This window comes from Tiliqua scincoides, chromosome 2, assembly GCF_035046505.1.
Source record: "Tiliqua scincoides isolate rTilSci1 chromosome 2, rTilSci1.hap2, whole genome shotgun sequence".
Taxonomy (NCBI): Eukaryota; Metazoa; Chordata; class Lepidosauria; order Squamata; family Scincidae; genus Tiliqua; species Tiliqua scincoides.
Window position 1 is genome coordinate 104028227 of NC_089822.1, and position 26676 is coordinate 104054902.

The 26676-nt window shown below is 43.0% G+C and overlaps 2 protein-coding genes across 4 annotated transcripts in view; one reads left to right on the top strand and one right to left on the bottom strand.

Annotated features, from left to right (window-relative positions):
• WDR3 (WD repeat domain 3) overlaps positions 1 to 2448 on the bottom strand; it is a 34071-nt gene extending 31623 nt beyond the window's left edge. Inside the window, exons 1-2 of the mRNA XM_066614837.1 lie at positions 2383 to 2448; positions 531 to 733 (exon numbers count right to left, since the gene is read on the bottom strand). Of these exons, the coding sequence (XP_066470934.1) occupies positions 531 to 701 (171 nt within the window). The 5' untranslated portion in view covers positions 702 to 733; positions 2383 to 2448. The remainder of the gene's footprint in view (positions 1 to 530; positions 734 to 2382) is intronic.
• Positions 2449 to 4964: 2516 nt separating this feature from the next.
• Positions 4965 to 25591, top strand: GDAP2 (ganglioside induced differentiation associated protein 2). Of its 3 annotated transcripts, none has more exons than XM_066617030.1 (15): positions 4965 to 5107; positions 7087 to 7277; positions 7793 to 8041; positions 8453 to 8592; positions 9239 to 9392; positions 11077 to 11165; positions 13417 to 13493; positions 14834 to 14993; positions 15964 to 16114; positions 16826 to 16902; positions 18275 to 18351; positions 18465 to 18604; positions 19326 to 19380; positions 21254 to 21397; positions 23030 to 25590. In XM_066617030.1, the coding sequence occupies exons 3-15, from the start codon at positions 7866 to 7868 to the stop codon at positions 23072 to 23074; spliced, it is 1485 nt and encodes a 494-aa protein (XP_066473127.1). In that variant the 5' UTR covers positions 4965 to 5107; positions 7087 to 7277; positions 7793 to 7865; the 3' UTR covers positions 23075 to 25590. The 3 variants fall into 3 exon arrangements, with proteins under 3 accessions (XP_066473127.1, XP_066473130.1, XP_066473128.1); XM_066617031.1 differs by lacking the exon at positions 4965 to 5107 and adding an exon at positions 5291 to 5328; XM_066617033.1 differs by lacking the exon at positions 7087 to 7277 and having other exon boundaries at positions 23030 to 25591.
• The last annotated feature ends 1085 nt before the right edge of the window (positions 25592 to 26676 follow it).

A 26676-nucleotide genomic window follows, 5' to 3' on the forward strand; every position in this document is an offset into this window, starting at 1 on the left:
GAAAAAGTTGAAAGACAACAGCTTTGAACACTGTGTGCCTTAGACTCCCTAAAACAGACTTCTTAACTATTAGTACACTTCAACCATCTTTATGCGAACAAATCAAGATGATTTATAGCATGGTACAGGTAGCACACAGTATTCTGCTAAATAAAAAAATTATAACATAAAAAACAAAGCGGAAGCATTTTTTTAAATGTCTTGTGTCATTTGGTATAAAATAGTTGATATTTAAAAGGTATTTATGTAAGGATTCAGACAATTTTCTTTCAATCCCCACAGATAAGACAGTGATCATTTGAAGTCCACTGAATATTACCATTTTACAACAAGATTCAATTTCTTTTCAATAACTATATGCATTTGGTGTAGAAGTGTGGGTTTGAATGCCGGAGAAGTAGAGGCTGGCACATCACCAGGTAATGTGATTTGCCTTGACACTCATCCATTGTTGACTTTTGTGCATGCTCTGGTCCCTAACCAGATGAAAACAGAAGGTACTGCTGCACTACGTATTCCGGAATGCTCACTTTCTCGCCTTTCCGTAGATCCCAGATGAAAACATGCTCACACGCCGGAACAGCCACATAACGACCTTTCTCACCCTGCAAAGTCACATAGACAATATTGCCTTTTTGACTGGCGACCACTCCAAAGAGGGTGCTGCCTGAGTAGCGCAGATATTGCTTGGTAAGCCCCATGGAGGGATTTCCAAATCTTTGTAGAATCTAGCCTGGACAGTTAAAGAAGAGAGAGAAGAGCAAATGTTATTTCCAAAGTAATAATGGAAGTTTAAAAGGCTTTTTTTTTTAATTTACCCCAAGTCAATAGTCGTTGCCCTTCTACCACCAAAAATTAGGAACATTACCCAATGACTAGCAATGCTCTCTCTCTCTATTACGATACACTACCTAGAATGATGTTTGCAACACTGCCCATGGAATATAGTTACACAGATGTTATCCACAGTTGGAGCTACAGGAATCAGGAATGGGTTTTCACAGGACACTTCCTCAATGACACCAAGAATCTCGTCACACAGCCTGCACAACCCATGATGTTCCCATCCATACAAACTACAGATACAGGCAGAGAACCAGTGTAGACTGAAGCATCCATGGAGTTGGATACACATCAGAGATACATTGAACAATTCCATGAGTCGGATGGGAAAACTCACTACAGAGAGAACTACCAACTTTGAGACCAACTCCAGTTTCTGTAAAGAGAGATACCAGGGGCTCAAGTCTAATCTGGAAACCTATGTGATGCATGGATGAACTAATGGATTTCAAGCTGGGGAGACCCAGGTTCAAAATTCTGGACCTGATGGCTATCAGGTTCATCAAATGACCCTGAACCTGGCCTCATAAGGTTGTTGAAACAATAAAATGGGGGCTAGAAAAAGATTATATAAAGCTTTCTATGGGCTCAATCCTATCCAACTTTCTTGCACTGGTGCATCTGCAATGCAGCCCCAAGGCAAGAGGACAAACGTTCCCTTACTTTGTGGAGGCTTCCCATAACTACCCTCTCACCACAGGGTGCAGTGCACACCCCACTGGCATAGCTACACCGGGGCTGAAAAGTTGGATAGAATTCTAAGGCTGCGATCCTAACCACACTTTCCTGAGAGTAAGCCCCATTGAACAAAAGAGGACTTACTTCTGAGTAGACCTGGTTAGGATTGTGCCCTAAGGCTGCAATCCTATCCACACTTTCCTTGGAGTAAGATCTATTGACTATAATGGGGCTGGCTTCTGAGTAGGCATGCATAGGGTGTCTAAGATCTTTCAGAGAAAGGACAGGATAAAAACAAAGCCTTGGAATGAAGTTTTTCCACCTCCCGTAGGCTACAATCCTATCCACAGTTACTTGGGAGTAAGCCCCATTGACTACAATGGGACTTACTTCTGAGTAGACATGAATAGGATTAGATTCTCAGGCTGCAAGCCTATCCACAGTTACTTGGGAGTAAGCCCCATTGACTATAATGGGACTTACTTCTGAGTAGACATGCATAGGATTAGGCTCTCAGGCTGCAATCCTATCCACACTTACCCTGGGAGTAAGTTCCATTGACTATAATGGGGTTTACTGGAGTAGACAGGAATAGGACTGGGCTCTATGGCTGCAATTCTATCCACACTTACTTGGGAGTAAGTCCCATTGACTATAATGGGACTTCTGAGTAGACATGCATAGACTTGGGCTCCTAGCCTGCTACGGGAAGGTGCTGCATCAGTTCCCGAGGAGGGAAATGCACTCTGTTCCTGCTCAGAAACACTCTCTCCCTCCAGTCTAAGCACCAAGCACTGCATGTTGCTTCCCTCACTCAGGCGCTGCCCCACCAAGAAGCCTCAGTGCCCAGCACGTGCTCACCACGAGACTACGGCCAAGGAAGGAACAGACCAGCCAGCGCCGCCACCATCGTTCGGAAACCGATGAGGGCGGGGCAGCCTCAGGCAGAGGCCTACGTAGACCGGTGATGGCAGAGTCACAAGCAAGTGTTAGCTTCCGGGTTTAACCTAGACACTTTTTTATGTGTCTTCCTTAGTGAACAAGGCACTTGGGCTAGGAAGGAGCCTAAGGGTCCAGTCCTATCCAGCCTTCCAGCGTTGCTGCTGCCGTGCCAACGGGGTGTGCGCTGCATCCTGCGATGGGGGAGCAGCCACACAGGCCTCCTCAAAATAAGGGCATGTTTGCTCCAAGGACCTGTGGTGGGTGGGGAGGCAGCTGAGGCAGGGCCTCCCCACCAGAGTTCTTTGAAAAGCACCACTGCATGAGGCATCCAAGCACCACTGCGTGAGGCATGCCTCACTATGTGAGGCATCCAAGCACCCACAAGCCACTGTAGTACAACTTTTCTTAACCAGTGGTACTTGAGGTGTTTCCGGCGGTACCCATTGTACTCCCCAGAAAACCGTGGGTTGTGAGTGCTAGGGTGCCTCACACTGTGGCAGCACTTTGCAAAGGACTTTGGTGGGGAGGCTCTGCCTCACCTGCCTCCCCACCCACCACATGTCCCTGGTTTGCTCCCTTACCTCGGGGCTGCATTGTCACTGGAAAGTTGGATTGGAGTGGGGACTAATGGGGCAGGTTTTGTCCGCAGACCTTGGCTGCAACATGAGGCACCCAAGCACGTGGCTTGTGGGTGCTTGGGTGTCTCCCATACTGGCGGCACTTTTCAAAGGACTCTGGTGGGGAGGCTCTGCCTCACCTGCCTCCCCACCCACCACGTCTTTGGTTTGCTCCCTTACCTCGGGGCTGCATTGTCATTGGAAAGTTGGATAGGAGTGAGTGAGCCCTAAGAGGGCAAGTTTCATCCACTGACCTTGGCTGAGACATGAGGGGGATGTTTTATACAGGGATAGGGTATCAAAACCAGCTCCAATCCTCCTATCGCTAACCAGTAATGTGGACCACAGGTGGCATTGCAGAGCTGCCACAGATCACTCTCTATCAGCCACCAGCTCTTCCCACCTGCAGTATGGGACTAACAGCACAATCCTATGCATTCAGAAGTAAGTCCCATTATGTTCAATGGGACTTAGAGCCCAATTCTAACCAATTGTCCAGTGCTGCTGCACCATGCCAATGGGGTGTGCATTGCATCCTATGAAGGGGGCAGTCACAGAAGCCTCCTCAAGTCAAGGCAAAGGAATATTTGTTCCCTTTCTTTAGGGCTGCATTGGTGCTGGAAAGTTGTATAGGACTGAGCCCTTAATCCCAGGAGAGTGTGTAGGATTGAAGCCTAAAGAACTGTACATTATTGGCAATGGGTTGTGTGCCATTGCCATTCTATTTCTTTTTAAATATGCTATGAAAATGCCACTGCCAGACAATTTTTAAATGCTACTAAAAACAACAACCAAAAACACATATTTTAAAGATGAAATAAGATATGAATTGGACAGAGCAGGAATGTTGTGTGTGATCTTTTGGGATGGGGATGATGATGACACACTGCTGTCCAGTCACAGCTTGCTTGCTTGCTTGCTTGCTTGCTTATGTATGTATGTATGTATGTATGTATGTATGTATGTAAAAGATTTTTATTCTGCCTTTCCTCTGCTGGAGTAGATGCCCAAGGTGCATATATACATACACACACACATTAGATAGATAGATTTATTTAACACATTTCACAAACTTCAGAAAGTGGAGGGAGGTCTTATATACAAATTTATTTATTTTTCATTTTCAGACTGCCTTGCCTTTCCTCCAAGAAGCTCAGAATGGTGGACATGGTTCCTTCCCTCCTTATGTCCTCACAACAACCCTGTGAGGTAGGTGAGGCTGAGAGAGAGTGACTGGCCCAAGGTCACCCAAGAAGCTTCAGGGCTGACCAGTGATTTGAACCTGGGTCTTCCAGATCTTGAAACCTTATAGTGCGTTGTTTTCTACAGGTGTCTCTCTCACAGCCCAATCCTATGCATGTCTACTCAGAAGTCAGTCAGTCAATGAGGCTTACTCCCAGGAAAGTGTGGATAGGATTGGGCTGTCAGGCTGCAATCCTATGCATAGGATTCTAAGTAGACATGCATAGGAAAGGGCTCTGAGACTACAACCCTATCACTTTCCTGGGATTCAAGTCCCATTGACTACAATGGGACTCACTTCTGAGTAGACATGCATAGGATTGGGCTCTCACTCCCACCCCACAGAAGTCCAAAAAAAAAAGCGTCGAAAGGAACCCGGATGTTGCCACTCCATCTAATGGGGTTGTTCTTCTAGTATGCCTATCTCTATATCTGTATAGCACAGAGAGCATTCGCAGGGTAACGACGGCCAATCCCGGCGGCTTTGGGTTTTGTTTCGTCATCAGTAGTTCTGAAGGCGTTGCGCGTGCCTCGAGGCCTCCTCTGTTTCTATGGCAACCTGCGGCTCCCTGATTGGACGCTGCGGCGGAAGACAGGAGGAGACGCTGGACGGCGTCGGGGCGTCCACCGGAAGTTGGGGTAGACTGCTGGCTCCGGTGTGTTTGTGACGCGTCCCTCTGGGCCCTTCCTGCGGGCGCCGCTGTCTACGGGGCCTCCCGGCGGGGGGTGGCTTACGAAGCGCCTGCCGCAGCCGAATGGGGGCGGCATCAACAGCAGCAGCGTCTGTGAGTGAGGCTTGGAAGCGGGGCTCTCCCCCCGGGGTCCCTGCCGCTCAGTGCCGCGGCCCGCTCCCTCCCGTAGCTCCAGCTCCCTGCCTCGCTCACCCCGCCATGGGGGGGGGGGAGGCGCAGGGAGAACTTCTCGGTGGCGGTGCTGCCCGTGTCCAGGTAGCTCTTGCGGCCTTCGAAGGGACGGAGAGCCCTGTCCTTTGCGTGTCTACTCGGAAGTAAGTCCCAGTGTGGTCAATGGGGCTTACTCCCAGGAAAGTGTGGACAGGATGGCAGCCTGAGAGCCCAATGCTATGGCTGTGTACTCAGCAGTAAGCCCCATTGTAGTCAATGGGCCTTACTCCTAGGAAAGAGTGGATAGGACTGTAGCCTGACACACTTGTTGTAGGGGAAAACCTTTCTCTGGCCAGGAGTCTGCCTTGTGAGATGCTCGAAACTGGCGCTGTTGTGACCCTCAGCCAGTAGGAACAGGGATAAAAGGGGGAGCTCACATGCTTGGGAGAGTGCAGCAGTCTTGACTCTTGGGGCAGGGATTGGTTCTTGTTTTTATCTTGTGCTTTGTGTGGAAATACTTGCTAGTAATGATCTGACTGTGGCTCTCTTGCAAATTAAAACCCGTTAGCTGCCGCTTTCCATTTTTTATTATTCAAATAAAACCCTTCTGTTTAGTTGCCAAGCGTGTTTGAACAGATTTGTTTTTCACTTTTTATGTCACCCTTTTTCCAAGGGATTCAGGGTGATGTATACGGTTCCTCTCCTCTTTTTGTCTTCTCAGCAACCCTGGGAGGTAGGTGAGGGTGACTGGCCCAAGGTAACCCAGGAAGCTTCATGGCAGAGCAGGAATTTGAACTTGGGTCTTCCAGGTCTAAGTCCAACTTCTGAACCACCAGACCAGTGTTTCTCAACATTTGACTTCCACTGTACGACTTCACATGGTCCACCTATTTGAAGTACCACGGGAAGTAACTGATGATGACATCATTGCCGGTTACTTCTGGGTTGGGAGGCCGGTTGAAATAAGACAAACACCTATAAGAGGCTCAGGGTGGACAGGAGAGCTTTTTCAAGGGTGGAAAAGCATGCTTTGGAGCCTCCTACCACTGTTTGTGTTGTGTTCCTCATCTTGCTGCTCGGTGGCAGGTGTCACGTGGTCCCGCAAGTACCACTAGCCACCACCACCTCAAGTACCACTGGTGGTACCTGTACCACTGGTTAAGAAACACTGCACTAGACCATCCTGGCTCTCAGGATTTAGGATGTAGGAAGTTTAGGATTTTCGGGGGGGGGGTGCTGAATCCAAAAATGGCATCAGTTTTGCCTGATTGGCTGTAGCTGTGGGGTTATAGAAGAGCTACCTGATATGCTGATTCAGTCAGTATTTTCATAAGGAAGCCAATGTCTTTCCTTCTTCATGAAAAAGCTGCTTGAATCAGCATATAAGATGTCTATGCCATACACCCCCCCAAGGCAAAACCGATGCCATTTTTGCATTCAGCACCCCAAATATACCTAAAAATAACTTTTAAGACAACAAAATGTGTGTAGTCCTGTGTTATCTGTACGATGGTTGAACATGAGGAATGTCTTTAAGGTGAAAACTTCATGCAAGTGCTGGAAAAACTTTGAAAGTAAGATATTGAAACCTTGTCTGTAGCTACTTTTTGGCTGTTGCAAACTTCAGGCAGGTGTGCATTAGTTACAGCCATATAAAGAGGAAGTGTAATGTGGAGCCTGACTTCTCATTAAATCATTTCCCCTTTTCTGGTCCCCCTCCTCACAGTCCAGCATGTTGAGTATTTATTTGCAAATAAGTTCTGCGGAGTCTAGTGAAAGTTACTCCTGCGTAAGTATGGCTAGAATTGCAACAGAAAGAAAATTGCTCAGGCTGGTTTGCAGTGAGTGATCCCTTTCATGGGATTGGTTTTATGTAATCCTTAAAAACAAAGCAGTTAGGTATGCTGTTTAATTCTCTTTAGGTCAAAGCGGAGTGGCAAGAACTGATTTTAAAAGTGGTGATGTCTACAAGGCTGAACATCAATAGCTCAGATTAATAGCTCTTCTCATGCGACAGCCCAAGACATGGAAATGGTTCTTTGAAGAGACGAACAGTTGGGGCTGCTGTGCTATAAGTAACCTCATAGGGCAACCCTGTTCTCCCAAACAGCAGGTAATGTGATCAGCCTGTGACTGCTTAGTGCAGCCATTTTCAGCCGCTGTGTGTGGTACACTGGTGTGCCAGGAATGGTCTGCAGGTGTGCCGTGGGAGTTTGAGGGAGGGTCATTTATTAGTAGGGCTATTGGGGGATGTGAGCCCCCCACCAACAGCGTGGTGTGCCTTGTCAATTGTCAAAAAACTGATGGTATGCCTTGACAATTTTAGTACCTTGTCAGTGTGCTGTGAGACAAAAAAAGATTGAAAATCTCTGGCTTAGTGCTCCTTCAGGTGGAAGCTTGCAGGATGGAATGATATTCCGCAAAAAATTATTTCAACACATACCAAGCTTTGTCGGGGAGATGGCTAGAGTAGAACCTTTCTTCCTCGCATACTAGTTTTCTAGATGCTGGAAACTTTTTTTTATAATATATATATTATATGTATTTTTTCCATAGGAATTAATTTTCAACTCCCCTAAGTAAGCCAATCAAGTCCTTGACAGTGTTATGTTTCTTTTTTTTCCCCAGAGAACCCAGGAAACCTTGGAAAGAAGTGGAGTGCTTATAAAGTAAACTGAAGTAGTTTTGATATCTTCATTCCATGGATCCTCTGGGTGCACCGTCCCATTTTGTGGATATTGATACTTTGACAGGATGGACTGACTGTTATGAGGCAGACCAGCTGAACTTCTCTCAAATTCCAGCTGAGAAAACCCAAGTTGATGGTCGATCTCCTTTCCCATTTAGGAAAGACATCAATGCGAAAATAATACTGTGGTAGGCTTTCAAATGTATTCCTTAGTATAGCATGCTCATAAATTTTATATGAAGCAATTATTTTGTTCTTGGTTCAGACATTGTTCTGCATGTAGACTAAAACAGGTGTGAACAGAAGGTAGATCATGGTCCACAGGTAGGTCACTGGTTACTTCCCAGTGGACCACTTCACACAGGCTGGGCTTTCAGAAGCTTGTAAAAAATGTTGTGAGTCTGGTTTCCAGCAAGGCGCTTATGTTTTTATGCAAAAGGACATGCTCAAGATGCTTAATGTAGATTACTAATGCCTGAGCATTTAAAAGGAACAGACTGTAGACTTCTGCGATGCCCACGTTGCAGCTCTGAAGAGCTTCCCTTTTTTGTACTTTGTCATTTTCTATGCTACCTGCTGAATGTTATGCTCTTCCTCAGGAGGGGTGACGTAGCACTACTGAATTGCACGGCCATCGTGAACACCAGCAATGAGTCTCTCACTGATAAGAATTCAGTGTCTGAAAGTATCTGCATGCATGCAGGACCTGACCTGAGGGCTGAGCTACAGAAACTCAAAGGTGTGCATAGCTATAAATGGGTTACTTTGCACATTTCACAGGTGCAAAAAGTGATTGTCCTCTGCTTTTAAAAAAAGTGGTTATTTTAATAATTTCATTTTAAAAAAATCTATGCTCATCATTTCATTGAAAAATCTATGCCATCATATATTATTATTATTATTATTATTATTATTATTATTATTAACAGTATTTATATACCGCTTTTCAACCAAAAGTTCATAAAGCGGTTTACAGAGAAAAATCAAATAACTAAATATAAGCAAACATAAACTTATAACATAATCCCTTTTTATAATAGACAAAACTCAGTCATAGGAAATGCAAGAAGTCATCCTAAGTGTATGATCTCCTTTCCTATGGCTGAGTTTTTTCTAATGTTTGGTTCTGTGGTAAGGTATAATTCAGTATACAGCCTTCTCTTGGTGTCATGGGAGATCAATTGGAAGCCCCAATCCATGCAAATGCGTACACAGTGGGATTTCTTCAGCCTTCCTTCCCACCCAGCTGGAGTGCTCTGCAGCCTTATTTTTCAACTTCCTGAGTTTGAAAAGCAGCTTGGATGTCATATGGGAAATTACTGTGTATGCCTAAGTCCATCCAGGAGTCTAAAACTTTGATACTACTTTTTCATCCTGTTATTTAGGCTGCCGGACAGGAGAGGCAAAGCTGACAAAAGGATTTAATCTCGCTGCCCGTTTCATCATTCACACTGTTGGGCCCAAATATAAGAATCGATACCGAACAGCTGCAGAGAGCTCCTTGTACAGCTGCTACCGCAATATTCTTCAGCTTGCAAAGTAAGTATCTGCCTGTTGTGAGTGAGCACCTTGTACCCAGTACACTGATATGCACAACCTGCGTACAATAATGTTTTAGAAGATATTATGCTGATAACTTGAAAGCATCATGAAAAGTGATGCTTAAATTGAACAGTCGTATAGTGTCTTTGCGGTTTATTCTCGCACACACACGTAATCTCTCTTTGAATTCTGCTACTGTTCTGAACACTTCTTTTCATAGATCTTAGTTGCTCTGTACTTGAAAGAGAAGACTAAAAAACAATATTGAGAAACAAAGTGTATTGAAAAGGATGGTGTGATTGGAGTATAATACTCATTAGTCTTGTTTAGGCCTTCATCCCCCTGTGGAGATAGATACATGAGAGGTTCTTTCGGAATGTGTGCCATGCCCCTCCCAACTGATGATACTCGTCAGTCCCTCCTCCCAGAATGTTCTAGAGCTGCAGTCATGGGAGATTCTCTCCCCATGTTCAACATTTGCTGACAAATGCTGAACATGGTGAGGATGGAACTAATGCCCTGCATTGTTGGAGGAGTCCCTCATGTACTCATCTTTATGAGGAGTCTATCACCTAGTCTATCACTATGTGCCCTGGGAGTTTGGAGGAGGTTCATTTATTAGTAGGGCCGTGGGGAGATGTGCCCCTCAGTGACAGTCGCTTTTGTCCTATCAGACATAAATTTCCCTTACAACTTTAAGTATGTAAAATGCATTGGATAACATCCTGACTAGCATTTCCACCAAACCAAAGCTTCCTTCTTGACTGTGTAGAAGATACATCTGTGCTTCGGAATTCCTTACGCTGCTTCCAAGGCCTCAATCATGAGCATATTCCATTATCCTCTCTTTCAACTTTTTCAGCTATCTTGTAACACCTCCTTGTAATCTGAAAATAGTTGCTTTATAAGATCTAGGGCCAAATCCAATTTTCCAATGCCTGTGCAACCATGCCAATGAGGCATGCACTGTGATGAGGCATCCTGTGGTGGGGAGGCAATCACAGAGGCCTCCACAAGGTATGGGAACATTTGTTCCCTTACCCTGGGACTGCATTGCGGCTGCATGGGAGCTGGAAAGTTGGATAGGCTTGGGTTCCTAATTAACATCCATAAAAACAAGAAGTGACTCTGGGATTACCCAGACTTCCTTTATCATGAGTAGATAAATTCCAAGTATAAGGCCTTTTTCAAACTATACTGATGTTTTCTCCACTGTTAAGTTGTATAGGGCCTGTGCTGCTGCGCAGACCCCTTTAGTTGCTGTACAGTGGCATCTTCTGGTGTTTGTTGCCAACTTCTGGTTCATCCAGGCTCTGAGCTGTGCAGTTTACTGGGAACATTGCTCTTTAAAGTTTTAGTGAAATGTTTATACAGTATGAAACAAAAATCAAGATCTGGATAATTGTTCTTATCTTTGACCTTTTTTGCATCCAGTATAGGTGAATGTGAAACCATTTCTTTGACTCCTTAATATTTTATTTTGGGGAAATGTCATAGGGTTCTAGGCAACAAAAGCAGAATAACCAATCTGCCTTTCTAGGTTACTTTGATTTCAGTTCCCATTGGTGTACTACCACGATAAATGCAGCCATTTCGTATCAGAAAATCAGCATTGAAATTGCTTTAGGCTTTGGTAGCATTGATGTGTTCACGGCATCTTTCTTTACACTTTTGGTTTTAGGGAACAAGCCATGTCTTCAGTGGGATTCTGTGTGATAAACACAGTGAAACGAGGTTATCCTTTAGTCGATGCCACCCACATAGCACTGCGTAAGTAGCCTCAGCAAAGACACGTGTATAAATCAAACCAATGTACGTCTCCTACCTTGCTCAGTTTGTTTCAAATCATAACTTGGGAATTGTAGAGTACTCAAGCAAGACTTCCTTTGATGTGGAACTAGAAAAACAATGAAGTAGGTAACCTTGATACTTTTTGTTGCTAGAAATGCTATCTGTTCCATAAATTCAGATGGCAGAATAACTTCATGTTGGGAATTATGTGCTGAGCACTGATAATTGTTAAATCTTGTGTTTGAAAAATGATGAGTGAATAGTGCAAAGCATGGGATGACTTCCTTAGATGCATAACTTGGAACAAAACTAATTTAGAATATTACGGATTCTGAAACCAATTAAATAGAATATTGACAGGCACAGACAGGTTTAATTTAGACAGCCCATCAAATTATGATAGGATAAACATAGTTGGGAACCCAAACCATAGTTGAACTTCCAAAGTTAACACCCAGACCTAATTTAGAATGCTTGTTTGCTTTCAGTTTCCATTTGCTGAGCAATCTAGTCTCCAGGGCAGTGGTCTCCAGAGGCAGCACAATGGTGAAAACTATGGTTTGTCAGTTTAGACATTGCTCCAAACCATGGCTTCCAATTTTGATCTGCCATCCAGTTGGAAGCAATAGTTTGTCACTTCTGACTTACTCATGAGCCGATGAGGAGTTCTTTAATGCCCCAACAAGGTACAAGTCTTATAACATATATTCTAGATGAGATTGATTAGAAGTGGAAAGTAAGTAAGACAGTGCTTGGGCAAAACATAATATGGTATCTGAAAGCCATGTTGCCAACATTCTATACGTGGCTAGATATAGGTTTGAAAAATAGTAAGAGACCTTCTGTAGCATTGGTTCTCAATCTTTTTGGTACTGGGATCAACTTTTTAAAATGACATTGTAGCTAGCTTTATGAGACGACAAAAAGCCACAGTTTCACCTTACCAGCTCTTCAAGCCTCTGTTTTTATCCTTTTGACCATTGTGAGGAGTGCTGCCTACTGGAGCATTTGTGGAGCTCCATGTTCAGCAGATTGAGACCATTCTGTCAGCCATGCATACCCCATTGCCTGGCCTTCAATAAGAGCCCAGGCACCATTGCCTGCTCATGAGTAAACGCATGTGTGTGGTTCAGTTTGCTATAGGGCTCAATACATTTTCCTTGTTGACTATAAGCTTGTCAATTTCCATTCCACGACCCACCAAAATCAAGTCGCTACCCACTGGTGGGTCCTAACCCACATTTGGGAAACACTCTTCTATACTATTAACTTGCATGCTTGTGTATGGCAGCTTGCACTTTCCCTGTTACATGGCAATCATGGGATTCTGTGACTGTTCTAACAGCCAACGGTTGCTTGTTTGTGGTGCTACTGTTGATTTTTATCTTGTTTTTAATTGTTTTTACTTTTAATGTTTATTTGTTTTTATTCTTTATTTTAATATATTGTAACGCTTTTGTTAACTGCCTTGGGTGCCCTTCGGGAAGAAAGGCGGAATACAAATCGAATAAATAGTAATAATAAATAATTCATAACTGCTTATTAATTGGGTTTCCCACATTTCACACCTAGGAGACGATTAACTATCTGTCACCTGTGGACTTACTGATTGCAAGTTCTGTCCCAAGAAATTAAGACTATCCAGAGATTGTGTACAGACTTGTTTGCCCATAAGCTTAAAACAATGGTTTACATTTATAATAAGAGGTTGAAATATATATATTTCAGTATCTTGAGTTGTAATAGACTTCTGTCAGAATAGCCAGTGGCAGCAGTGGATATATCCTCATGTTCTGCAGCACATAATATCCTGCTGGGAAAGCTATTAACCCCAAGGAATTTGAATTCAAACATTGTAGGCTTGTAGGGCCAAAAAAAAAAAAAAAGACATTGTCATCCTTTTTTCTCAGCACTGTATTTATGGTCAACAAGATTGGAGGAGATTCCATAGCACAAATTCCTTAAGAACAGATAGAGTGAACAGTGATATTAAAAGTTTTGAAAAGCCTTATAGTAACTCACTAGTGCATTGACAAAAACAGTGCATGTATTCCTACTGAATACTGCGGTAGTTGTAGAGTAATAAGGACGTTGGCCTCTAGATCAGGTTTCCAGGTGAGGAAATGATGAAATGGGGAAAGGTACTATCTTATTTGTTTTATGCTGCTCTGTTAAGCTTGTAATGTCTCTGTTCTCATTTTGCTAACTGACGAATGCTATTTTCTTGTAGGAACAGTCAGGCGATTTCTAGAGATTCATGGGAATACTCTTGAAAAAGTAGTGTTTGCCGTATCTGAACTTGAAGAGGTATGTAGTTATCTTGTTAATATCATAGGCGTTTGTTTTGCAGTGTTGAGCTTGCTTAATCCCCAAAGCCTCATGTGTTCCTCTACTTAATCCTCTTTACTTTGTAGGTCATATGCACCTTTACTGAAAGGCCACAATGAACTTCATCTCCTAAGACCTTATCATTCATTTCCATCAAAATAGGGGCTTTCTAGTTATCATATGGCTTACATTATGGGACTATAGTTTCTGTTTCTACAATGTTAGAGAACATTCTTCATGTATTGGTCCAAATGCAAAGGCTTGTAATGAATCTGAGGTCTTTTGGCTAAATGCTTGTGCAGTGTATTTGAGACGTAGTGGACTGCAGTGAATAAAATAAATTAGAGCTGATCAAGGTGATGTTTGTTCAGTGTTATGTAAAAGAGGTTCAATGCAGAGAAATAAAATATTGAGAGGGAGAAAACATTTTCTGATCCTGGGTTATCTTAGTATGAGCGTTCTTGCTAAGTGCAGATTGGTCCTTTATTTGAAATGAATAGTGATCTTGTGGTGGAGGATTTGCAAAGTGTGGTTCAGAGCAAGTAAGCTCCAGATAAGTACTTTCTCTACCATAAGTACTCACACCAGTCCAGGATCTTGATTCTTACACGCACACCTTGCCAGGCGGCCGAGCAACCCCTGACAAAGCATTGGTTGCTTAACCCAGTGGCATAGGGTAAATATCCAGAGGGAAACATGTGAATCTGCTTTTTAGTACCTGTAGGTGGTCACCAGGTTTTACCTGTTCGATAAAACATTACTTTGCCCTTTCAGCCTTTTTCAGTTATAACTGCATTTCAAGCGTAGTCCTTGTGCGTTCCTTATTCATTCAGTTTCTTCCAACCTTCTGTGTCAACATTCTTATAAACATTCTTACGTTTATTTTTCTTTGTTTAGGTTTTGCATGCTTACACGTGTGTTATAGAAATAGTTATTTATGCTTTTCTCCCAGCCAAAATAAATGTGCAAGACTGTACTTTGACATTCGTTCATGCTCTGGTCCCTTACCAGACCAAAGCGCAAAGTATTGTTGTACGTGGGATCACCAGGCTTTCCTTCTTTGAGGTATCAAGTGGGCTTCCCACATGCCTCAAAGCCATCGTTGGTTTACTGGTCAGTTCGAGAAAAGGAAGGGCAAATAACAGGGTAAATATAGTTACTGCATTGAGATGAGTTGGCAGCCCCTTCAGGATGCGTAGGCATCCCCCGAGCCTCTGAGGGTGAGAGGAAGGTGCCAAAAGGGGGAAATAACAGATTTTCACCACCAGCCTACTTTAAAAATGGATTCTCACACTTTCTCCCATTTCTTCCATTTGCAGGCCACTTATCAAAAGTTGCTACCTCAATATTTCCCAAGGTCACTAGAAGAGGAGAAGCGGTCCTTGCCTTTGCTTCCTAATGATATCGGTAATGCGGAAGGGGAGCCAGTGGTACCAGAGCGTCAGATCAGAATTAGCGAAAAGCCAGGTGTTTCAGAGGGTGAGTCTGCCATTCTTGATGGGAGAGTCTGTAGAAAAGTTAAGATGATGATGATCTACCAAGGAAGTGTATTTATCCTCAAGACATTACGTAAGAAAGGTATTCAGAATATTTCCAGTTTCAGATTGCCAGTGGAATTTCAGGTGAGAACAGTAGTGTAGGTCCAAAGACTGAGTTGTCAGAGGAGCTGAAGTAAGATGCAAGTAGCTCCCGCTCGACCATTTGTTAGCTTGTAACACCAGTCAGAGAGTGAATCTTCTGTGATTCTGACTCTGCAGACCCTTACTTGGAAGAATGTAGTGAAACTTAACTTCTGGATAAACATGCACGTGATTGCATTGTTACAGTAAAGCTACAATCCTGTACACACCTTTCTGGAAGTAAGATCCATTGACTATAACTGGACTTTTTTTTCCAAATCTGCATGCGTAGGATTGCATTGTAAGTGGATCGTATATTATGAGAAAATTAATAGTATAGCAGGTTGAAGGCTTTCAAACTTGTAAGTGCTCCAGGAAAAAAAGGTAGGGAAAAATATTTGGTTTCTTCATAGTTACAGACCCAGTCATTTGGCTCTGAGCAATTGTGCCTTTGAGTCTTACCCATTGTAGTGTTTCAAATTTAATAACAATAATAACAACTTTATTTTTACCCCGCCTTTCTCCCCGAAGGGACTCAAGGCGCCTTACAACAGGTTAAAACAGTTTAAAAACATAATTTAAAAACAGATAAAAGCATATTAACACATTTTAACACATTTAATCTGTGTTTATTGAAAGAACTTCGCCTACTTCGTTCTTTCATAGACAGAGATATTGCTGAACTCTGATGCCTGCAACAGAATCCTTTCCAAGCAATTTTGTGTTGTGGTTCTTTCTGACAAGAATCCCATAATGCCCCCCCCCCCAAGCCGGGCTTGTATTTGGATTTGTCTCATGGCACCTTCTTGGTTCTTGCACATCTTTTGCAGATAATTCTGATGATGAGGGATTAGAAGCAGACCTCTCATTTATTGGCTCCCATGCTTTTGCCCGAATGGAGGGTGATGTGGATAAGCAGAGGCGCCTCATCCTTCAAGGGCAGCTTTCGGAGGCAGCGCTACAGAAACAGCATCAAAGAAAGTAAGGCTAACGAAGTAATGAGTTTGTGATTCAATGATTTTTAAAAAAGGAGGGGAAGAGGCCCGGGTAAAAACAGGCTGGCTATCCTAATAGCTATTCTAACTAAGATGATGGAAAACCTAATCAAGAATAACAACTCGAAGCATAAAGAATAGCAAGCTTTGCTGAAGCAGGATCAGTGTGGCTTCTGTAAAAATAAGTCTTGCCTTGCAAATCTTTTAGAATTCTTTAAAAAGGTCAACACGTGTGTGGATGAACCAGTTGGTATTATAAATGTGGACTCTTAGAAGATGTTTGACCTCACCAAAGGCTTCTGAGAAAACTCCACACTCTGGGAATAAGAGGGCAGGTGCTCTCATGGATTAACAGTGATTTTCAACCTTTTTCAGCGCACTGACAAGGTGCTAAAATTGTCCATTATAAAAAAACTGATGGTGTGCCTTGACAAGGCACACCATGCCGCTAGTGGAGGACTAGCATTCCCCCATGGTCCTATTAATAAATGACCTTTCCCTAAACTCCTGCAGCAAACCAATTTGCAAATCACTTGCATTTCCCCTTTTGGATTTGATTCAAAAAGTTGTGTTAGAAATTCAACAGATTATTTTGGGGTTTTCATCTAATAAAATGTTCCTGGTTGTAGTATTTGTTTGTTAAACATGGTACTGGATCAGTGAGAGAGTTCTTATATCATTTGTGATTGCCTTCTAGTTACAACCGTTGGCTTTGTCGGGCAAGAGCCGAGGACCTGTCTGATGTTGCTTCCCTTAAAGCTTTGTACCAAACAGGTAAGTTCAAGATTCCAAGTGTATCTGCAGGCCAGAGTTTGCCCCCAAGTACACAGCTCCAGAAGTAGATTGCTAACAAATAATATTGTGATGAAAGATTGGCATTTTAGGCTGCATCTAGACCAGGGGAGCCCAAACCCCGGCCCGGGGGCCACTTGCGGCCCTCAAGGCCTCTCTATGTGGCCCTCAGGGAGCCCCTAGCCTCCAATGAGCCTCTGGCCCTCCGGAGATTTGTTGGAGCCCACACTGGCCCGATGCAACTGCTCTCAGCGTGAGGGCAACTGTTTGGCCTCTCGAGTGAGCTGTGGGATGAGGGCTTCCTCCACTGCTTGTTGTTTCACGTCTGTGATGCAGTAGCAGCAGGAAAGGAAAGGCCAGCCTTGCTTTGTGCAAGGCCTTTTATAGGCCTTGAACTACTGCAAGACCTTCATTCATTCATATAAGTTCATCTTTAATATATTCATTTATGTAAATTTATTCAAATTTGAAATGTAAATTAATTCGGCCCCCGACACAGTGTCAGAGAGATGATGTGGCCCTCCTGCCAAAAACTTTGGACACCCCTGATCTAGACTATCTAATAACATTAGTTACTCAGGAAGTGGGATATGCCACATAGTCCAAATCCCTTGCAATTTTCGGAAGAACCTAGAGAACTAAAGAGAGTACCCAGTGTTTGGATTACTGCTTGATGGAGAATGTACTAGTAAGTCGAGTTTTCCATTCATGTTGTAAGTGTTGCATTTAAATTTTGAACTGAGGCCTTCAACCCTCGAATGGAAAACTCAGGTCATCATTCACTTAACCCAGGGGTGCTAAAACTCCAGCCTGGGGCTGCTTGTGGCCCGTGGGAAGCCCCTGGTCTCCAATGAGTCTTTGGCCCTCCGGAGACTTACTGGAGCCCATGGTGGCTCAGTGCAACTACTCTCAGCGCAAGGGCCAGCTGTGTGACCTCTCGCGTGAGCTGTGGTCCAAGGGTTCCCTCTTCTGCTTGCTCTTTCACATCTGTGAAGAAGCAGCGGTGGCAAAGGAAAGGCCAGCTTTGCTTTACACAAAGTCTTTTAGAGGCCTTGAGCTATTGCAAGGCCTTCAACATTCATATAAGTTCCATCTCTAATATATTCATTTATGTAAATTTATTCAAATTTTAAATGTAAATTCTTTTTTCCCAGCCCCCAACACAGTGTCAGAGAGATGGTGTGGCCCACCTGCCAAAAAGCTTAGACATCCCTGACTTAACCTGAATATTTTCAGATCGCTCGTCTTATAGTTTCAGTATTGAAAGTGTGTCTTCATAAAGATGTATTAGATTGAATTTGCTAAGTTTTTTTATTCTTCTTAAATGGATTTCTGGTGGTCGTTCTTTTTGTAGGTGTGGACAATTGTGGCCGTACAGTTATGGCAGTGGTTGGAAGGAATATTCCTGTCACTCTTATAGACATGGAAAAGGTGAGATTTGGACAAGACTACTTTAGGGTGCTTTCGCTATAATACAAAGAATGGATGCAGCAATTCATCACTGAAGCCATAACAATGACTGTGATTTTTCCCTGTTGTCTCAGGCTCTCTTGTACTTCATTCACGTGATGGACCACATTGCTGTGAAGGAATATGTCATTGTGTATTTTCATACACTCACTAACGTCTACAATCACCTAGACTCAGATTTCTTGAAGAAACTCTATGACGTTGTTGATGTTAAGTAAGCATTATCCAGCATGTCATGAAACGTCGTTGTCCCTTAGCTGAAAAGCATCCAAAAATATTTTTAAAAGATAGAGACATCCTGTCTTAATGAGTTCCAAACCAAGGTGAACCCTGATTTGCTATCATGCTGTGAATGTGAAAATCTGTGTAGATTTCTCTACAGCGTTGGAGATCCAGTTTAAAAACATAAGAAGAGCCCCGCTGGATCAGGCCATAGGCCCATCTAGTCCAACTTCCTGTGTCTCACAGTGGCCTACCAAATGTGGGGAGCTTCAGGGGAGCACACAAGACAACAAGAGACCTGCATCCTGGTGCCCTCCCTTGTATCTGGCATTCTGACATAGCCAATTTCAAAAATCAGGAGGTTGCACATATACCCATCATGGTTTGTAACCCATGATGGATTTTTCAGAGCATGTCCATTAAATTCATATTAATCCTTGCACACAGTACCCGTTGCTTGCTAGAATGAACCACCTGGCTTTGTAAAGAAAGCTTGCTGGGTGAAATTGGTAGTCTTGACCCTTCCTTCTTTGAGTATAGTTTACTACAGAGAAATGGTTCAAGACCACATTTCATTTGATTGAGTAAGTCCTGGGACAACTCCTATTTTAAAAATTTGAAACAATTCTTTGGGTAAGAATGGCTGAGGACTTGTGTGATTTTGCAAGTGTGTTTAAAACATTAGGAGCTTACTGCTCTTGTCATTAACCTAGGTACAAAAGAAATCTGAAGGCCTTGTACTTCGTCCATCCAACATTTCGCTCAAAGGTGAAGTGTGGCATCTCAAGGTGGAAAATGTACATTTCTCTGATGGTTGGAGTGCTTGTGTGAGATTCCAAAATAGTGGACAATATCATTGAGGTTATGGTTCATCCAAACCCTGGCATGTATTTCTTAATTGCCTCAATGAGATTAATTCTATAGAAAAATAAGTCTGCCTTGGGCAATTTTGGCATTTGATTTCAGCAGTTCCTTAGTAAGTCTCATGTCTGAATCATTTAGTTATCCTGCATCTCTTAGTATGCTTTCATTTGACAGTATCATTGGCTGTTTGAGCAGTGATTCCCAAAGTGCACGTCATGATGCCCTCATGTACTTGGAAGCCAGGAGTGCTGCAGCATCTTTTTATTCCTTGTGAACTGCTTCTTGTTAGCATCACACAGCGCTAACAGAAAACAGATTGGAGTGCTGCAGTCAACACAAGACTTAAGAAGCAGTTCACAAACCTGCCAACATCACACAAATGGCTTATATCTCTGTGTTTTGCTGTCTTCTGTGCTGTCCATTTCTCATTAGTGTTGCGCTGATTGCAGCCCTCCAGTGTGCTTCCTGTTTGCGTTGTGCAGTGCTAACAGGAAGCAGGTTGGAGGGCTGCAATCAATGGAAAGCACAGAAGACAGCAGTGGGAGAACTGCAAACAGACAGATAAGTCATTTGCGCTACCAAGATTTCCTTCCCTATATTTTCTGAGAGGCACAGGAAGCCCAGACTCGTTTTCCCATTATGCCATGCCGTGGAAGAGTTTTGTTCTTCACATACATATACACATACCCAGATATGTGTACCCAAATATACACATACCCATAAGAAAGGGTGCCTCTAAGCATGTAAAGAGTGCCTGTCTCAAGTGCATTGCTCATTTTCAGCTCTCTTGCTTGGTTCTGGGGAGCCACAGCCAACAGCCAGTTGGTCAAGGGAGCAGCAGGTCAAAAACGTTTCTGAACCACTGGTATTGTACAACAACCTGTGCTGGCTTTTGGATGTTGTAAAATAAGATAAACTCTCTCCATAAAACCCACGTTTTCCGGAAGATCTTTGGCCTTAACTTCTTAATCCTCATTCCCAACTGTGTCTAAGCTCTAAATATACAACTGAATTCCCCCCTTCCATCTCTTGCCACCCTTTTCTTCTTCCCCTGCTGTTTTCCCTATTGTCTCATTTCGATTGTAATCACCTTTAGAGACCTTTGTCTAAGAAAAAACCATCTGTAGAACATTGTGGGAAAACTTTGTGGGATCATAGCCAAAGGCCCATCTAGTCCAGCATCCTGTTTCTCAACTATCTCTGAGAAGCCCGTAAACAGGAGAAGGCATCCTTGTCTCTTGCCACTGTGCACTTTCCACTGGTAATCAGAGGCATTCTGCTGCTGAACCCAGAGGTGGCACATAGCTGTCATAGGTACCTTATTGATAGAGCTATCCTCCATAAAGATGTGACCGTCCCCCCCAACCTCCCCTCCTGGTACTGGGAAAATCCTGGTGGATTTTTCTGGAAACGTTCCCAGGATCTATTGCACCCAATGTAGGAATCATGTCCCCAGACCAATAAGTGACTGACTTGACTCAAGAATGCTATTGAGGGTGGGGTATGTCTAAGGAAAATACGACTGTTCAGAGAAACAGGTGTTCACAGTATGTCTAATTTTTCTTAAACAGTGAGCCTCCAGAGCAGTCTGAGCTCTAGCATTGCTTATAGTAGCCTTAGACAAAACTATGTAACTGCTCAACCAGAAATCTAAATTGTGTGTGTGTGTGCATGTACCTTTATCGAAATGATTGAATTGTTGAACTGTTACCTAGACAAACATTCTGCAATCAAAAGTTAGGCAGTAGCATTAACCTTGTGTTCTTGCCTCTACTAGGTTTCAACGTGGTTTTTCACAACATTTACTGTCTCGGGACTAAAAGACAAAGTCCACCACGTGGAAAGTCTCCAGCAATTGTTCACAGCCATCCCCCCAGAACAGATTGACTTCCCCCCATTTGTTCTTGAATATGATGCCCAGGTAGGTGGCTTCAGGGGTTGAATGTTTGTTTCTAGGTGGTTATCTAAGCAGCTAAAGAAGCCTGAAGGGGTTGCTTTGGAATTGGCATAACGTCTGAATTTTTTTAATTGGTTGCATTGGGTGTAGAATCACAATCTCGTACTAGCAGAGCCTTCAGGTGCATTGTCTTGATAAAGTTTCAAATTTAAAGTTCACTTCAGGGTTCATGGTATGCCATTTGCCAAGGAGCCCATGGAAAAACAACTCATGTGTAGTATTTGGAGTACAGAGGCTATTATGCCAATATTGTCATCTGTAACAGTGTGTGGTGCTTCAGTCATCTTGAGCCAGTTCCTGAGGCTTAAAGGGAGACAGGAGCAAGATCTGCATTGGCTGGTAAAGGATGGTGATCACTATGCGTCTGCCAAATGTAAGGTAGCCACTGTGGTATCTCGTCCCTTGCTACTTGGAGAAGCACAGGTTTTCAAAGCCTGTCTCCCTCATTGTAGTGCTAGGAGTGGGGAAGAAGCAGCTTTGGCAAGCACTGTTTTACAAAAAGAGAGAAAGAAATGCCAGAATCAAAGTCAGGCAAGAGAGAGAGAGTCCACAGTTACTTAGAAGTCGCCACTAGCCAACTGCCCACAGTGGATTTTTGGAATGCTGCAGCTACATTTCATCTTCCCAGCCAGGGCATCTTTCTGCAACTGCTCTTACTAGCAAGGTTGCAATCAGCAGCAGCTAATTTTCTCATATGGAAAAAGCCAGCCTAAGTACAGTGTGAGGTGGTGTTTCTCCCCCCAACTCATTTACATGGTGGCAGCTGCAATAACTCCTGCCCATCCTCAGGGCAGATGTGCAGGACTGCCTCTGACCTGAGTGTTGGGAGTTGAGGAGTAGCAGGTAAGGTGATTGCTTTGGTCCATGTAGCTGCCCAGCATTGTGGCTGTCATGGAAACAAATGACACAAGAGGACCCCAATGGTCTAAGTCATGGGTGCCCAAACCCCGTCCCTGGGGCCACTTGCAGCCCTCGAGGACTCCTGATCCGGCCCTCAGTGAGCCCCCAGTCTCCAGTGAGCCTCTGGCCCTCCGGAGACTTGCTGGAGCCCACGTTGGCCTGATGCAACTGCTCTCGGCGTGATGGCCAACTGTTTGACCTCTCACGTGAGCTGTGGGATGAGGGCTCCCTCCACTGCTTGCTGTTTCACATCTGTGATGCAGCAGCGGCAGCAAAGGAAAGGCTGGCCTTGCTTTGTGCAAGGCATTTTATAGGCCTTGAGCTATTGCAAGACCTTCATTCATTCATATAAGTTCCATCTCTAATATATTCATTGATGTAAATTTATTCAAATTTGAAATGTAAATTAAGTTTTTTTTCCCTGGCCCCCGACACAGTGTCAGAGAGATGATGTGGCCCTCCTGCCAAAAAGTTTGGACACCCCTGGTCTAAGCCCAACTAAGCTGATCCTCCAATCCAGTAAATAGCATGTTTTCTGCACCACCATTATAGTTGGGTAGTCACTCCACCCAACAGGTGGACATTCAAGCAATTGGGGAAGAACTCTTTTTTTCAGCAGAACTTGAGAGGCACATGTTTGTTCCTATTCTATCTGGATGTTCACTACATCAATTAATTCACTTTCCTCTCTTTTAGGAAAATGGACCATACTATTCCTATCCCTCCTCTCCAGATCTCTGACCCCACAGCACTGCCATTATTTCTGGCTTCCCCTCTGACTTGCTGCTTGCCAATACCATATGTGCTGAGCTGACCTAGTCTATGTACAGAGATCAGAGCAAGGGTTTTCCTCCCTACCTCTGGTATTTTTTTACATTGAGATATTTGCAAGCACACATGCAATCAGAAATTATATCGCAATGAACTCTGTAGTTCAGATCTGTCAATTTATTGGAGAAGCTGATTTTGGACATGGAGTGGAACTTATTTATTTTTTTCTTCTATACATCAAGATATTTTTTTGTCCCCAAGAATACAGTTTTCTCTTAAGAGACTCCCTGGACTTTGTTTTATTCTAATTCCACAAATGTATCAGCTTTTCTTTCTGTATCCTGTTTTAGACCAGTATGGTGAAAAAAAATACAGTACCAGTTTAACAGTGTTTTATGGTCACTGCGCTTCAAATCCACTATTAGTGCTGATATTTCTACAGATGACTTGGTACCTTTTACTTGCAGTTGAAAACACAGCTGCAGGCTGGCCAAAGTACTGCTGCCATTCCCAAAGCTGCCACAATGTTCAGTGACAAAAATGAACTTGAACTTGGAATCAGATAATCATTCTCTTTCCATGGATGATGTGATATATAAGAGTGCTGCTGCTCCATTTAAAAAAAAAAAATCTGAAGAACATATTGGCAGTGTCTCCTGTAGTTCATGGTACTTTTGCACTCATGTGTGAAAGAGCAAGATGTGTGGATGCCATCTGGACCAGGTGCCAGGGCTGCAATTATTGAAATCTGTATCATTGTATGGAGAAAATCATTAATGCAACTTTTGTCTTGATTATAATAAATTATTTGTATCTGCCTTCTAGAAAAAGTGCACTTCTCTCATAGACCCCTAAAGCTTTCAGAATTGACATATCTTGTTTTCTTGCCCTTTCCAAGTAGTATATCCAATATATGCTTTGGAGACCTAGTTGGGGAGTTGAACATAAGAACAGCCCCACTGGATCAGGCCATAGGCCCGTCTAGTCCAGCTTCCTGTATCACACAGCGGCCCACCAAATGCCCCAAACATGTAAAAGTTGTAAAGTTGCTTTAAAAAACATGTAAAGTAAAAGTTGCTTTACATAAAAGATGGCTAGAAAAAGTAAAAAGGGCGCAGGGACAGAAAGGAATGTTGGCAAGGAGAGTAGTAAGGTGAGTCAGTTGAATTTCATATTTGTGCAACATTGCAAGCCACAGTTTTGACTGCAAGTCACTATTGTTGTGGTGTAGTGTTAAAGAACTGGATCATCTGACAAGATATGCAAAGGCATAATTGAAATCTGGCATGTAATTGTATTGAAGTAGACAAACCTATGTAACAGCTGCTGAATAACCTACCTCTCTTCAGGTACAAGATAGGTGGCAGTACCTTCTCCTAAGGTATTGGGTGAATGCCAAGTATTGGTATATTATGTGATTAAGGAAGGGAGTTCATTGGTTAACGAATGACTGATTCCATCTTGTGTGTGTTGGTGTATGCAGCAGCTGTTGTTGGGATCCATGCTGTTTGGAAGAAAGGAAATCTCTTAAATAAATGACCCTAATCAGATAAAAAAGTGCAAGTTAGTTCTTATTTTAGAAAGGGAAAGAAGCTCTAATTTTTCTGTCAAGTTTTGAATGAATTTAATTGCTGTTTTGGAGTCAGATTAATAGAAACTGGGGATCTCATAAAAGCAGGTGTCAGCTTCAGAATGAAAGTATCTAGGATAGGGGACTTGAATGAAATGGTTGGAATGGAGATTTTTTTTTGAACTTGACAGGCCTACAGCAGACTCCCCAAGATGTTTTGGCAGCTGAAAGAAAATGTCACCTCCAATCTATTATGCTGGTAAAAATGTAATAAGCTAAATTGTCAATTCGTTGGTTTTTTATGCTTCATGCCACTGCTGCCTAAAAAGGGCTTTTTTGCCCTGACTACTGCAAGTGAAGCATAATGAGTTTATCATTTAGGGCTCTGGGCTCTACCCAGACAGGAGAGAGTCTGTCAGTCCAATGTAGCTTTTCCTCGTATGCTAGAACGCAAGCAACAATATATATTGGCTATATGTGGGTTTTAAGATGCATCACATCCCAGGATCCACTATTAACTTGGTGTGCACAATTATCCTGATTGTAATTTTTGGTGAGTATTGACCACAGCACAGTGTGGCACTGATTATCCTTGCAACTAAGTTGCATATAGGAGCAAAAGTTAAATTTAAATAAAAATAACTCTTGAAAAAGAGTCAAGTCATGGAATTTGGCACCAGAGACACTGGTACAGGGGCTAGTGTATTGAATTTGCGTCTCTCTCTTATGCTAGTTCAGCTTCACTGGTTGGCCTTGGGTCACTTACTGCTCATCCTAACTTGCCAGACAAGGTAAAAGAGGACCAAGGATGAAGCCTGTGTAATGCCTAGATCTCCATGGAAGAAGGATGAGATTTAAATGTAAAAAATATATATATAGCCTTACCAGAATTGTGTTCAGTTTTTTCTCCATGACTAGAAACTAGGAATATGTTCCTATAAAACAAACATCCTGTGGTTTTTTTGTTTTTGTTTTTTTTTTTCAAAATACAAGATCAAAAGCCTCACACATCTAATAATTCAACTACAGTTGGCATTCCACTAAACGTGATAACTGCAGTAGGAAAGGAATGCTTGTATGACAACTAAGCATTTAAAGCAAATTAACATGCTCTTTATGTTTAAATGAGAAGTTGGTTCCTGGTCCCTTTTTCTGGAAGTATTGCAAACGGTCTGTATTCTATTATGAAAGTCATCACATCTGGCCATAGGAAGGAGACATGTAATATGCAGCAAGCTTGTAGAATACTATCTTAAGTGAGTAACAAGCAGAACTGACTGAAGAAAGGTAATATCAAAAGGTGTTCAAAAAGTTTAGGAGGCACCTGGCATCCATCTTTATGCCCACTAAACAGCTGGAAATTTGTGGGCAGAAGGGAGGGAAACAAAGAATTTGGTGTCTCTGAATTTTCCAGGGTCAGATGTAATCAGATATAAATTGCTATGCTGGATGGAGCATAGTGGGTCATGATTCAATATGGCTGATATAACTGATACATGGATAACCCTGTGCCTTGACTTCCAGTTCTGTCAGGTAATAGCAAGTAGTTCTGCTTCACTGCTGCTTGTACTAGAGGGCCAATTTTTTTAGGGGGGGGGGAGGAGAAAGGCATAGAGAACCGTTCACATGTGTGACCTCACTTCTTACCCGCCCCAAGCCGTTTAAAAATCCTCTCATCAAACATCACCAAAGAGTTTTTCCATACGACTCGTGGCTTGTGTATTTTTCCAGCTCTGCCATCTGTTCTTTTTCTCACCCTTGTCTATGCCAGCAGGTTTCTTGCAAAATAATTCACATCTCCTGAACATGTAAATAAAGGTGGATCAGGTTTTCACCAACTGCTGTGAAAATCACATTTTTTCTTCTTCACTGGAATGGATTCTGTTATTGTCCACCCATGAGTGTATGGCTTCATTTTGGCCTGCAGCTCCTTACATTGGTCTGTCTTAGCCTAGCATTACCTGTGGTGCCTGGGAGCAAGTGTCAGGCAAGAGGGATCCTT